This window comes from Coptis chinensis, chromosome 1 (genome assembly GCF_015680905.1).
Source record: "Coptis chinensis isolate HL-2020 chromosome 1, ASM1568090v1, whole genome shotgun sequence".
Taxonomy (NCBI): Eukaryota; Viridiplantae; Streptophyta; class Magnoliopsida; order Ranunculales; family Ranunculaceae; genus Coptis; species Coptis chinensis.
In genome coordinates this window covers 9,066,865-9,080,858 of record NC_141456.1, presented here as the reverse complement: position 1 = coordinate 9,080,858, position 13,994 = coordinate 9,066,865, and the positions used below count along the sequence as shown (strand labels likewise).

The 13,994-nt window shown below is 36.2% G+C and overlaps 2 protein-coding genes across 2 annotated transcripts; both read left to right on the top strand.

The window, feature by feature from the left end:
* The first annotated feature begins 3,603 nt into the window (after nt 1-3,603).
* Nucleotides 3,604-6,834, top strand: LOC147521921 (ninja-family protein AFP3-like). Its single transcript, XM_086589423.1, has 2 exons — nt 3,604-4,801; nt 6,088-6,834. The coding sequence occupies exons 1-2, from the start codon at nt 3,985-3,987 to the stop codon at nt 6,501-6,503; spliced, it is 1,233 nt and encodes a 410-aa protein (XP_086445549.1). The 5' UTR covers nt 3,604-3,984; the 3' UTR covers nt 6,504-6,834.
* Nucleotides 6,835-6,972: 138 nt separating this feature from the next.
* GDPD6 (PLC-like phosphodiesterases superfamily protein) lies at nt 6,973-13,850 on the top strand. The gene is made up of 8 exons (XM_086589425.1): nt 6,973-7,597; nt 7,667-7,845; nt 8,764-8,947; nt 9,572-9,646; nt 9,904-10,013; nt 10,711-10,929; nt 12,102-12,257; nt 13,391-13,850. The coding sequence occupies exons 1-8, from the start codon at nt 7,576-7,578 to the stop codon at nt 13,628-13,630; spliced, it is 1,185 nt and encodes a 394-aa protein (XP_086445551.1). The 5' UTR covers nt 6,973-7,575; the 3' UTR covers nt 13,631-13,850.
* The last annotated feature ends 144 nt before the right edge of the window (nt 13,851-13,994 follow it).

Here is a 13,994-nt window from a genome sequence, read left to right as displayed (position 1 = left end):
TATGTTCTCAGACTTTGTATTTGTGATGTTTAATTTGTTAGGTTTTTCACTTGTTCGGCTAGCCTTTAAAGGATATATATATATATATTATAGTGTATGCAATTGACTTTTGTGTAGATAATTAGATATGGATAAATTCCTACAAAATGTATTCCTAATCGATTACATATGGCCGTGGTAGTAGAAATATTTCCCCTAATCAAGTGCAACATGCGCTAAAGCGAAACCATGTTGTATTATAAATTTATCGTCGATGATCACATTCTGTGGTGTTCTACTTTGATGAAATTCCTGACTCTACTACTGAATACAACATCAAACCAAACGCCAAATGAGAGCTGATATAGTGTTTACTTTGGTTTTTTTTTTATTTGGTCTCACCAGTCAAGATAAATATGGTTTTTAACAAATTTTCAATAACACGGTGTTTGGTCTTCAATCGGTCTCACCGTTAAAAGAAGCTCTTAATAGGCATTAAAATGTCTAGTCTGCCCCTTCACATTCTACAAAATGACAAGTTTTTCCCGTGAATCAGCCGTGCAATCCTCTGAAATCTGTGCCCACAAAAATTACAGTACACCAACAACGTGAAAAATAAGGGCGAAAAATAAATTAAGCTCTAACAAATCGCCACGTGGGTAGTACAACGAAAAAGCGACAAAAGCAACCCAACTTTGTCTTTAATCAACTAACAAACGTGGCAAAACGAGAAGCAATAGCATCTTGAAACAATCCACGTGAATAACGCTGACCGTTCTTATAACATAGCAGATTATCCTAAGAAGATCTCCCTTCTACAATCTGTCGCCGCTGCTTTGTTTTGTGTTTCCTCTTTTCTCGAGTTTCTGACACAATGCTCGCGTGAGACAGCTGTTGATGTCAGCAACTATACACGTCGTTGTCTTTGGGCAACTTGATGAATGATGATGAGCTGTGCTTCTCCTTCCTTCTTTTGACACGTGCTTTTTTGTTATGGATTTGGATACACGTGGCCTGGATTTTATTCGTCCGTACGTTATTTCTTTGTAAAGTGCAACTTGGTTGCTGTGGGTCCTGCCTTTACTTGTTGTGTGACATCGCACGCGTCGCTTCAGGGGACCATTTTACCCGCTGTACGAGTTTTTCATTTCCCGAGTTTTTATTTCGTTTCCGTTTCAATCCTCGGGGATCATAAATTCATAATGGTCAGGGGCGGCCCTGAGACTTTAGGGGCAAAGCCGAAATCCAACTAGGGGCTAACTGAAATGTAAATCCCGAAATTTTTCAAAAAAAATATAGTAAAAATTGACCTGGAATTGAATCCGATCTGAATCTGAATATGTCGGGGTCAGATACATTTCTCTAACCATATTAGGTTGGTTACTGATACAGATAATTTGGGTTCAGATTTGGATTTGGGTAATTTTTCACACTTTAAGTATTTTTTAATCGGGTTTGAATTCGAATTCGTAGAAATATTTGTAAAAAATTTGGATTTAGGTTTGGTTCGGATACTGTGAAAAAATTCGAATATTGACATATGTGACCCGAACCTAAACTATTCCCTTTACTATTGAGCAGGCTTGAACTCAATAACAAGTTGAATTTCAGTATAACTGCTAACTGAGCTAGTCCACGTTTAAGTCTACTCATTAGTCATTACTGTTTACTCGGGAGGGTTAATAAACTATGTGCAATTGTGCATTTGTCAGTGCCATAGGTATTTGAATGACATTTAGCTATGATAAGTTTGTAATTTTATTGGAAAAATATTAGTTGGAATGACGATAGGAGTTAACTAAAGGTGCTAAACTAATGCTTTCATCGTCAGACATCTATGAGTTTACTTCATTTTGAGCATTAACACAAAATCTAGGCCAATTATATATTTTACAAGAAATAATCCTGTATGGGTTGTTACCTCAAGTTGAGCCAAACTAATGCCTAACAATTTTAACTTAGAGGGGCCTACAATTGTTTCTAATGACCCACAACAATTTATAATCCTTTTACAGATCCAAAAGACACTACCAAATTTATGATGAGAACAACACCAGCACGAGCACTCTTCCAATTTTGTATTGCTATGGCCAATGTTGAACAAATTAGTTACATATAATAGATGAGTACACATAGATTGTAAACTGATTTAAGAATCTATGTGGTAGTGATAACTAATTAACTATCAATCATATCTTTTCGTTGTACTATTTAACTTTTTATTATTAATATATAATTACCCTTTTGCAAATATATATATATAATTTATAAAAGTAAACTATATAGAAATGACATATGGAATTGACATATGTAATCCTACCTACCTATGCGATGAATTAAGAGTTGATTTTATGGGGATGTGATCTCCATGACATGGAGATCATCTCTGAAAAAAATTAGCTCTTTTGAATATGTTTAATTCTACCAAAAATTGAATTCAAGTTTGAAATTTATTTGTCGATCTAGAATTTTAATACTCTTTTGACAAGAGTAGACACATCTGTTTGAACTGATTTTTTGTGAAGATATTATCTATAGCAGGGAGGTAATATCTAATAAAAAATAGCTTTTAAGTGTTTCAATATATACACTATTCAAAATCCCAAGCTTAGAAAACATATTTTGAAGCATTTAACAGTCGAAGAAAACATTGCAGTTAGAGCAAGTCCAATAGAGTGCTATATGGGTTGTTAAATTCACATAACACCCCAAAAACCAAAATGTCATTTTAATGGGATTGCTAAAAGACTCATAAATTTAGCTGGTGTGATAAGCTCAGCCAAATTTGTAGTATTGTCTAGCAGTTGTAATAATAAGTTTTGGGAGATAGACGACAATTTTTACTGTTTGTGTGTTAAATTTTGACAAACAGTAAAAACGATACTTTCTGTTTAAAAATTTTCAACTTAAATTATAAACTAATGGATAGACGACAGAAAACTATACCATATGTATCCATTTAACATTTCAAAACACAAAAAAACGATTGAAATGAAATTCAAGTTTTAGTCTACCATATTTGGCCGGCAAGGTAGAAACCTAAAAATCTTGTTTAGCAGCTATGTATTGTACTTGCTCTCATAAAAGAGTTGGTTTCATATTTCCTGCTCCCATGCCATTTCGTTAATGAAGGAGGCGATTTATTTCCAATCCTCGTCAGCTCAACGATTATTCCAACTCAAACTGATTCCTCGTATTTTGTAGAAAGCCACAGCTCCTATATCATTCTCCACGTGTCAAAATAGCAGGCCGTAACGGACTAACGGGCGGTAATTCTGGAAAACAGCTCACATGAGAGAGAACACACAAAAAAAAAAAAAAAAAAGGACATCGCGGCTTTACGAGACCGATATTGACCTCAACAGACACGTGGAACGTCTTTAATTTACTCCCTTCAAAATCCGACACGTGTCCTTAGACACACTAGTCTCGCTAAACTTAGCGGTGGAGACGCTTGTTTGGCGTCTGAGATAAATCTGGCTAACAAAACCACGCGTCGCACATGGAGCTATTTCCCCTACACACGTGTCATTACGAGGTACATTTGTTCGTCAATTCTAAGGTCAGTTTCGGTATTAAAAAAATCTATCAGGGTTAACTATACTAAACTCCTTTTTTTTTTAATTAAAATTTCTCCCTACCTTTGTTCTTCACCATGCTCTCTTCTTCTTCCGTTTCTTATATGTTTACTTTGCAAAGATTATGAGATTCTAAACGTTGGGTTTTGTTCAAATCCATCAAAGAAGCATAGTGATGGGAAAAAAAAACTGAAAAAAAGATTCAAAGGTCTGTTTTTTCTGATATTTTTGTTTGTTTGTTCTAATGTTGGTATACTTATATGTGTTACGTTGTTTGATTTTCTATCTTAAATGATGAGAAATATGAAAGTGGTGTTCTTTGAAAGAGCTAGTTAGGTGGAAAAAATAGAGTAACAGCCCCCAAAAAAAAAAAAAAAAAAAAAAACGTTTTTTTTTGTTTTGTTTTCGAGGTTTTGTCTAGTTTGTTATGTTGTGTGAGATGGGTGAAGCAAAGGGAGTTGAGATAAGAGAACTTTCTTCACAAAGCAATGGGTACCACCCAAGAGATTTTTTGCAGAGATTTACAGCAACAAATAACCAGCAATTGAAAATAGAGAAAGAAGAAAATGAAGAAATTGAGCTAAATCTTGGACTATCTTTAGGTGGTCGTTTTGGGGTAGACCCAAAAGAGACTAGTAATAATAATAAGCTTGTTCGGTCTTCGTCGATTGCGGGGATAACGACGTTTTTAAGAGAAGACGATGGGGCTGCTCCACCACCTGCTGTGTATCCACTTGTAAGAACTAGTTCTTTGCCAATGGAAAGCGAAGATGAGTGGAGGAAGAGAAAAGAGTTGCAGTCTCTTAGGAGATTGGAAGCTAAGAGAAAGAGGTCTGAGAAGCAGAGGAATACTAGATTGGTTAAAGACCGCGGTTCATTGGAGAGCAATTGTGAAGAGAAGCGAGTTGATGAAGAAGGCTTAGGTTTGATTAATTTGAATAAGAAGATTGATGGGAGTAGTACTAATATACCTGGTCTTATAGGAAATACAAATGGTGTGGGGGCAAATCAGCAGCAATTTGTGCTTGCCAATGGATTTTCAACTTCGGTAACACAGCCTTTTGGAGTGCCCAATTGGCCTAATGCTCGGGGTCCAGTACTCGATTCTCCACAAAATGTGAAGGGGAATGTTATGGCTGCTATTGCTGGGCAAGGCTTTATTCCACCATCTTCACAGGGATCAGTGGGATCACATGGGAGTAGCTCTTCTGGGATTTCAGAATTCGAGAGTCTACCTGTTCAAGGTATTATTTTGTTTTCTTAAAGTTATGTTTACTTTTTGAGCATGTGTGGATATGTTTATATTTGAGCATGTGTGAAGTTGATTAAAATATTAGCTCATGTAAATTGTAAACCCAAATTTTAGGTTCTAGGAGATATTTGAGTGATCGGAAATCCTAAATTAATTCGATGACATAAAATTTGAGAATGTTGGCTGCATGTTTAATGCAATACTATATGCTAAATAAATGTGAGTTAATCTTACTTGAAAAAGTTTAAATCGTGATGCACATTGGTCTTTCCATTAATCGATTGGTCCATTGGTGAATTGGCTGGAGCGTTGATAGTTTGTTTAACTAGATAGGTTTGGGTTTTTGGACAACTTTGACCAACCGAATGCATCATTTGACTGGTATAGATTCTACTGAATCTCTTTTAGCATTCAACAATTGACTTAGTGACCACTTTTTGATGGGTTAAAGTTGGAAAGCATTTTCAGTATAGTTCAAGTCAGTAGTTCCAAAACCCAACTTAGGTATGGGCATTGCAATTTCGTTAACTTTTATTGCTAACGAAACCCTTGCATGTTGGGATAATTTGGCTTATGACATTGACTCAGTGGGCACATATGACAGATCTCTCCTTTAATCAAAGTCTGACTCAAGTATTTCCTTTTGTTTTTCTTAACCATTTAGAACTGTGAGATGGAATGTTGTTTGAATTTACTTTCGCAATGATGGCATTACTCATAGTACCGAAAGGGAGTACAAGTATAAGGAAATATATCCATTGCTATACTGAGTATCTTGCTAGTACATTGCAAATCCCCACAACGTCGTCTTTCATGAATTTTTCTATAGGTGGCATTGATTGCCTCATTTCATTTAACAAGAAATCTCCTTTTGAGTGTAGACAAATGATTGAATGGTGGAATTTCCATTGGTCAAGTTCGAAGTCAAATAGAATTTGGAATGGATCGTCCATAAGGCGGGGTTTCTTTGGTAATAATATAACTCTAGATTAAATGTTACTAGTCAGTGCATGTATTTTGTATTTCGGAAGGGTTGAGATTTTATTTGAACGAGCCTCAAAAAAATTCATTTCTTCAGGACTAGAAGATCAACTACGGGAAGAAACATGTTTTGAATTTGTCCAATCTCCACCTGGAGTTGGAGGAATTGGTTCTGTGGCTGTAGCTTATGTGACCCTTTTAGTTCTATAATTTTCATATAAAAAGTGAACAACGTAAGTAGCAGTATTTTAAGACCACTTGTATTATGTTGTTACTATAAGGATTTACATTTGGCAGGCTTGGGTAATTGCCTGGAAGAGGGAAGCCCAGCAAGTGTTCAATCGGTGCCAGAGCAAAATGAGCTGAAGCCCGATATTGCTCCTCCATCAACCGAAACAAAAACAGCTATGTCTATCAAAGTTGAGGTGGAGAATCCATCAAAGAAGGCGAAAGTGATTGACAATGGGATAAGGGAAACAGGAATGAAGGTGATGGAAGAAATGCCATGCGTGTCTACAAAGGGAGATGGACCAAATGGTAGACGAATAGAGGGATTTCTATACAGATACAAGAAGGGGGAGGAGGTGCGAATAGTGTGTGTGTGCCATGGCAGCTTCCTCACTCCAGCTGAGTTTGTCAAGCATGCAGGCGGGGGCGACGTGGAACACCCTTTAAGGCATATAGTTGTAAGCCCCTCGTCTAACTTTTTATAGTAGTGATGTAATTTATCACTACTATGGAAATGGAAAGTTGTAAGAAACATGGCAACGGAATAGGAAAACGGGTAATGGCCTTTGTTCTTTTTTTATTTTGGATAGAAGGACTAGATTTGCAGGAGTACATAATGGCCTACTCTTCTTTGAAAGAGGAATGGAGAGTTTTTGACGTGTACCTTATGGAGGCTCTTTTTTTAGATTTTCTAGCTTCTTGTCCATTTACATTGCTCTCTGTTGAACTCTCCGAGATGTACAGGAAACTCGGATAGACAAAATTAGAGGAATGATTTAGCTTCTTTAATGGAGTGATGTTCGTTTGCATCAAAAAGTTGATTTACCATTATTTACAACTAGCTTATTTTTCAGCATCTGCAATTTTTATACAACTTTGTTACCTGTTTGAGCTGTGCCACCGTGCACACTAGCGGGGCACAATCATTCAATTGGTCCGCTTGGGCAAGTCAATTTGAAAGAGGCTATAATCTGACAGTAAAATTGCATTGACTGTGTGATTGAAGGCAAATATAAACGCAAGTGCTAGTAGTTTGATCTGCACTATTGGGAATTCAAACACTTAAGGACAGGCGGACGCAATAATATAGTTGTATTTGTTGACCAAATGGTGATTCGCAAGTTTCAAGTCTTAATCCAATCTAGAATTTAGGAGTAGCAGATGCCCTGTGGGTCTGAACCTCTGATAAAGTGGCTTGACAATGTAGACTAACAATCATAGAGGACAGCCCAGGAAAACATTATGAAAAAACAAGTCAATACATAAGTAAACCTAGTCAACCATAATTTAAGGCCAACACTCTTATCGGTTTGATTATCTCTCAAATTTGGCTTAAGAAGGTGATTGGCCCATGATGGATAATTGGATATGATATGGAGGTTTATTAAAATTCATGGATGATATATTCTTTAATTAGTTCGGGAGTAACAAGAGGGAATATTCATTCTGACGTAATTGGATAGAAATAGCGCTGCTTTGGACTTACTATAAAAGACGTGACAGTTTTGAAAAGCAAAAAAGGAGTCAAACCCTCTCTCATTATCACAATTCACATCAATGGCTTCTTCTTCTTCTCTCTGTAAGCTCCTCATCTCATTCTTTTTACTTTTCAAATTCTAGATATAGATTGTTGAATTGATATTTGCAGGGATTGTTCCATTGCTTTTTTTATCACTCTTTGGGGGATGTGTTGGAAGGCCTTTTTATCCACTTCCCAGTAAAATGATTCACAAGGATAGACAACCATTACAACATTTTCGTCCCTACAATATTGCTCACCGTGGTTCAAATGGAGAGCTTCCTGAAGAAACTGCTGCTGCATACATGGTACAAGTTGAATTCATATAGTTGACCAACAAGTTTTTGTTGTTTCAAGTTTAATATTGTAGACAAGAGGTAACTAAGTTAGAGCATCAACACCAAATTTCCAACAATTTGGTGTTTTTTCATCTTCAAGAGAGTCAATGTTGATGAAAACACCAAAAAAAATACCAAACCAAACACCAAATCAGCCAATATTTGTATCAAATCTCTCACGCTGTTTTTGCGGTTTTTCTAACACCTCATGGGCTTGGGCTTCTATGGCACAGTTTTGCCAAAACCGCGTGAGATGGGCTTCAGTGGCTCGGTTTTGGGAAAACCGTGTGGGCTATATGGCGCGGTTTATCCAAAACCGTGTCATTTGATAGCGAAAATTTGATGTTTCTCCTAAAGATGGTTGGTGTTTTTTTGATTTGGTGTTTGGTTTGGTTCAAAAATTTGGTGTTTTTTTTGTTTCTCTCCTAAAGATGCTCTTACTAACTTTATAAATGTGTAAATAATAGTAGTGACAGGAAATTTCCAAACAAGTTATGTGATTAATAGTTTTTGCTATTGTATTATGCTAGGTAGTTTGGATTCAGATCGTACTTATCTATGTCATGTTGATGATTTAATTACTCATATAAATGGAATATTTATGCTGTCGTGATAAACCCTCAATTAATTCTTGCTTTTGGGGTTGTATTTAGAAATCATTTTTGTCAACTTCAATCATTTAGAAAAGCAACTCGGCATTTTGCTCAACAAGAATAGACGTAACTGTTATTCTAAAATTGTTTTGGTTGAAAAAGGAATCCTCACTATTTTGTTTTCCATACTAACATTGTGAACCATACATGGTCTAGTCTTCTTTGTAGTTTCACTTAATTTCCTTTGAGTTCTAAGAGAAGACTAGTTCTAAACGATTTTCGTTGGTCATTGCAGAGAGCTATCGAAGAAGGTGCTGACTTTATTGAAGGAGATATTCTTGCTTCTAAAGATGGTGTGCTCATTTGCTTCCATGATGTAATACTTGATGACACTACTGATATAGCAGCCCACAAGAAGTTTGCCAACCGAAAAGCAACATATGAGGTCCAAGGGAAAAATCTAACTGGATGGTTCATTGGTATGCAATATATGAACCTCTGAACTTCTTTTTCCTCATGTTTTGGATTTACAAATGGTTGGTTATTGTTGATGTCCTTGTGATGAACGTAATACATGTATTGCTAACATAGGTAATCAGATACAACATACAAGAAGATAACGGGAAAAAATAGACTCGTTAACAAAATAAAATAGTAAGTGTTGTGTCTACACATCCTTGTGGTATGACATCAAATTAGGTGCCCTGGATCCATATTAGAAAGGCTACAAAATAAGTTGCACTGAACTGCATATATTGCTTAGACAATATGGTGTTTACTGAATTGAAATGGCTGCGGTTTTCTTCTTCTCCTTTTTTTAGTCTTTTTTCCTTCCAATTTTCCATAAAAAAAAGGCCCTCTTAAGCATGTTCGTACTAATTTTTATGTTTTCTAATTATACATAGTTAGAACAAAGGTTAGGGAATTTAGAAATGCTAGAAACTTTATCCTCCCTTAACTAATGTACTATGTGTTTTATATATTTATCTCCTTCCTTTTCCCCCACTGTCTGAACCAGGTAGGAAACTCTTTATTAGAATCCATCCACACAAACTGAGGTCTGATATGGTTAATGAACTGATGATTATTTTAATTATTCATAGTTGACTTCACATTGGAAGAGCTAAAGTCATTAAGAGTGAAGCAGCGGTACCAGTTCCGGGACCAGCGATATAATGGTAAGCAACTTCTTAGTAGGGTTTTTCACCTTATATGGTTCCTCTGATTTTCTTCTTTGTTCTGTATTCTCAAGTTTGAAAGTTTGATATGGCAGATTTAGTGCATTAGTTATAATACACTAAAAATAAGTTATATACAGATTGAACACCCTCTAGAGTATATTCGAATTGTATTTTGCATTAAGTACACATTTATAACAAGTCTATATTTCTTATATAGCTACATTGATTATATGCGCTCTTCATTTTTTTTGCAGGGATGTACTCAATTATCACATTTGAAGAGTTCATTTCAATTGCTTTGGATGCAACCAGAGTTGTTGGTATTTACCCAGAGATGAAAAATCCAGTATTCATCAATCAACATGTTAGTGTTTTCCTTTCAACTCATTGCAATTCGAAACTGATACATGGACTAATTGTAAAACATGCTCGTTAGAATCGACTTCATAGGTGTTGGTTACAACTCAAGCAACTATACGTTCAAGAATGAAACACAAGTACATGCCACATCTCGTTACCACTTAAGTAATCTAATCGCCTCCACGACGATCATAGAGAATTTCTTTTGCTCTGGTCCACCTAAGCAGCCATGTCAGTGTCCAACTGGCCCGGAGAGAAGTGGAAGTTGTTAACATTTTAGTTATATTTCCATTAATGGTGGGGAAGAAATATTTCTTGGAAGCTAGAAATTACAGACTAGTATGATTTTATACATATTTGCCCTCTAGACACTTGCGTACTTTGTCAACAGAGTTCGGATGCCGTAATAATGTAATGAGCAGTTTATCTGGAAAGTTCAGAAAAAAATTTGATTACTTCAGCACAAGTTTGAAAACCAATATGGGAACAAATATAACTATATAACTATGTTGTATGTACCTATATAAATATCATGACCTACATGAAGTGAACTTGCAATTTAAACAATTCAAAGTGCATTACTTACCATATGCGTCTTGCATTCTTGCCTTATCCGTATACCTGCTGCTGTTTTTGTTTTTTTTCCCAGAAGGAAACTACTGGATTTTGTGACTATTGCTTGTGTTTTGTACTTCCAACAGGTCAAATGGGCTCATGGGAAGAAATTTGAAGACAAGTTTGTGGAGATTCTGCAGAAGTATGGATACAAGGGTTCATACCTGTCTAAAGATTGGCTGAAGCAACCAGCGTTCATTCAGTCTTTTGCTCCATCTTCACTCATATATACCTCAAATCTGACAGATTTGCCTAAAATCTTCTTAATCGATGAAGTTACAATGCCAACACAAGACACAAATCAGGTTATCCTTTCCTTGCCATTTAGTCATGGTTCTAGAATACAGCAGAATTTTTTCTATTTGAAATCCCTACTTAAAGATGATGACCTGATATCTTGAAGTACGTCTTCTCCAGTAGATTTTGAACATGTTTTCTGGATACTTCTTGCAAAATACGTTGAGTTTTAACTGTCTTTAGATATGTACTATTTGACACATTCTAATGCTTTGAAGTTTTGAAACCTAAGTTTTATAATGACATCTATCAATTTACGTCAAATGAAATGCACAACTCATATGCTGTGTGATTTGACCTGTACAAGGTGGGCCGTGGGCCCACATATGGATCTCCTATGTAAGGGTGGAATTTGAGCCGAGCGCGAGCCTCGGCTCGTTTAAGCTCGGTTCGAGCTCGCTCATTTAACTATATGAGCCGAGCTCGAGCTCAAATTAAAGCTTGTGTAACAAATGAGCTTGATGAAGCTTGGTTCATTTAGCTCAAATAACATCTTTGTAGTGTAAAATAACCGAGCTACTCTGGCTCGGCTCAAGCTCACTCGTTTAACTATATGAGCCGAGCTCGAGCTCAATTTAAAGCTCGTGTAATAAACGAGCCGAATTCCACCCTTATTCATAGGACAACTTGTCCTATGAAAAATTGAACTTCATCACATCATGGTATATACCTCTGTTGCTACCCTGTCCTAGTCATTAAGTATAGGTGAAATGACTACTTCCATCTGGTGAAGAGATATTTGGAAGCAGACATCTATTTTGAGACAACAATAAGATTTCCCCACTGTGACCTGAGGTGACGGGTTCGGTTCGAATAGCGGAGACAGCCGTTCCGCATGCGGGGGTAGATTTAGGTTATAATGGAATCAGAATGGTGTTTCTGAACCACACATCATAGTTTATTTTGCAGATGCATGCTACTACTATAATTATATTTTCTTTGGCTGAACCTTAACAATGTTTTTAGGTCCTTAACATTTTCATTACTTGAGATAATTTATTTATCGTTACTTCCTTATTAATATTTCCCTGTTTAAACTGGTCATTTAGTGTGCGTGGCTTTTTATTTGATTAAGTATGTTGAGATCTGGTAAATGTCTTTAATGGCAATCTGTGGAGTTGGGATTTGATTTTTATTTCTTTTTTATTCTGAAACTGTTTGTTTTTCATTGAATGCGCAGTCATATGGGGAGATCACATCTGATAGTTACCTTGATTTCATTAAAGAGTATGTGGTTGGCATTGGTCCTTGGAAAGACACAATTGTGCCTGTAGTTGACAATTATCTGATGACACCAACTGATCTTGTTTCCAGGGCGCATGCTCGTAACCTACAGGTGTGTGCATTCTCCAAATTAGTTTACATGTGTCTATGGATAGCTGTCACGGTCGTTGTTGGCCGTGTGTGTGAGTGTTATATAACATAACCTTGTTCTCCCAAATTGGCTAAACTGACTGTGTATATAGTAAAACGGTTAACAGTTGAAGTAGTGCTTTATGCTTAACGCATACGATTCAATTGTTTTCTCTTCTTGTTAGTGTTATGATCTTATCTGTTAGTGTTTGAATAGAGAATGAAAATAATCACAACGAAATGAACCTGGAGCGTTCAGCACCATGGAAAGTTCTGGTTTCCTAAATTATTGTTACCACTTGCAAGGAATTAAAAGCATTCTACTTGTGACCACGATGGCATGATGTTGCACTATCTGTCATTGTTTTGATCTCCTAGTTTGCCCCCTATTGCTATTCAAAATAACTCATGTTTTGTGACTTCCAATCCATGTATAATTGCAACAAATCGCTTCCATTGGAAAGATATGGTCAATATTTTCTATTGAACACCGATCTAAATGTTTTCACTTCAGATACTGAAATATGGTCTGAGTTCTTCTATGACATCTTTGATTAATATTTTTTTCTTTTAAATTTTTTTGTTGTTAACTATTATTTCAAATAATTATGGTTTTGAAAACATGATGGTGAAGTTGATATCTACAGCCACTCGGCATCCATCTTCTGGTGTACAGATCACTGTTGAAATGGATGTTTGAAATTTGAACTGTGGAAGAAATAAATTAAGAGCTGTTAAGTTTTGGCCAACAGTAAATATGAGACAATCCTCTTGCACTACGACGTCATCTGTTTGTTTAGGCTGAAATCTTTACTGTTTTGGTCCTTCCATGGAATCATGTGTAAAGGGTGTAAATGTAAAGAACTTAAATTTTGACCTAGGGTAGATACATAAAACCTTGTGTTGTGAAAGTTGGAAGTTGCAATCACCTCTGTCCTTACACTGTTTATTCTGCGTACGTGTGGATTTGTAGAGAACCGTATATTTTTGAAAGTCGGAGTTGTCAATACCACTAAATTCTCTTCATATTTATGAATTTTTATTTTAGTAACTAAGATTAGTTTCTATACATAGCTCCTTGCAGTGCAGCTTTCTAATAATCTTTGTTCTTTTCAGGTTCACCCTTATACATACAGGAATGAGAACCAATATTTACACTTTGATTTCCATCAAGATCCATATGCAGAGTATGATTACTGGGTAAACCAAGTTAAAGTTGATGGACTCTTCACTGACTTTGCAGGGAGTGTCCACCAGTATCAGGAATGGACGTCTCCATACCCATCAAAGAATGACACTGCTTCTAGTTTACTGCAAAAAATTGCATTGATGATCTCCTCCAATATAAAAGTGTGACAGAGGTAGTGTCCATCTATTTAATTGTTCTTCCCTTCAACCATTGAAAGTAATTAAAGTTGGTTGCATCTTTCCTGGTAATGTTGGGTCTATTGTACTACTCGTGTTTGTACCTTACGACATGAAAGACCAAATAAACATTGAACTTGGAAAGATGGGCATGCATCATGTCTCATTTTTTACTTGGACTTAATACACCGATGATGTTCATAGGGTTAAATTGCCAGACCTTTTATCACAGACAGTGGCAGACTATCACATCCAAAAGCTATTTTGAGCCTTTGCCATTGTATACGTACTAGTCCTTGAGAGAGTACTGAAGGTTCGTAGTAAAAGTTGTTGATGATCGACTTGTAAAAACGAG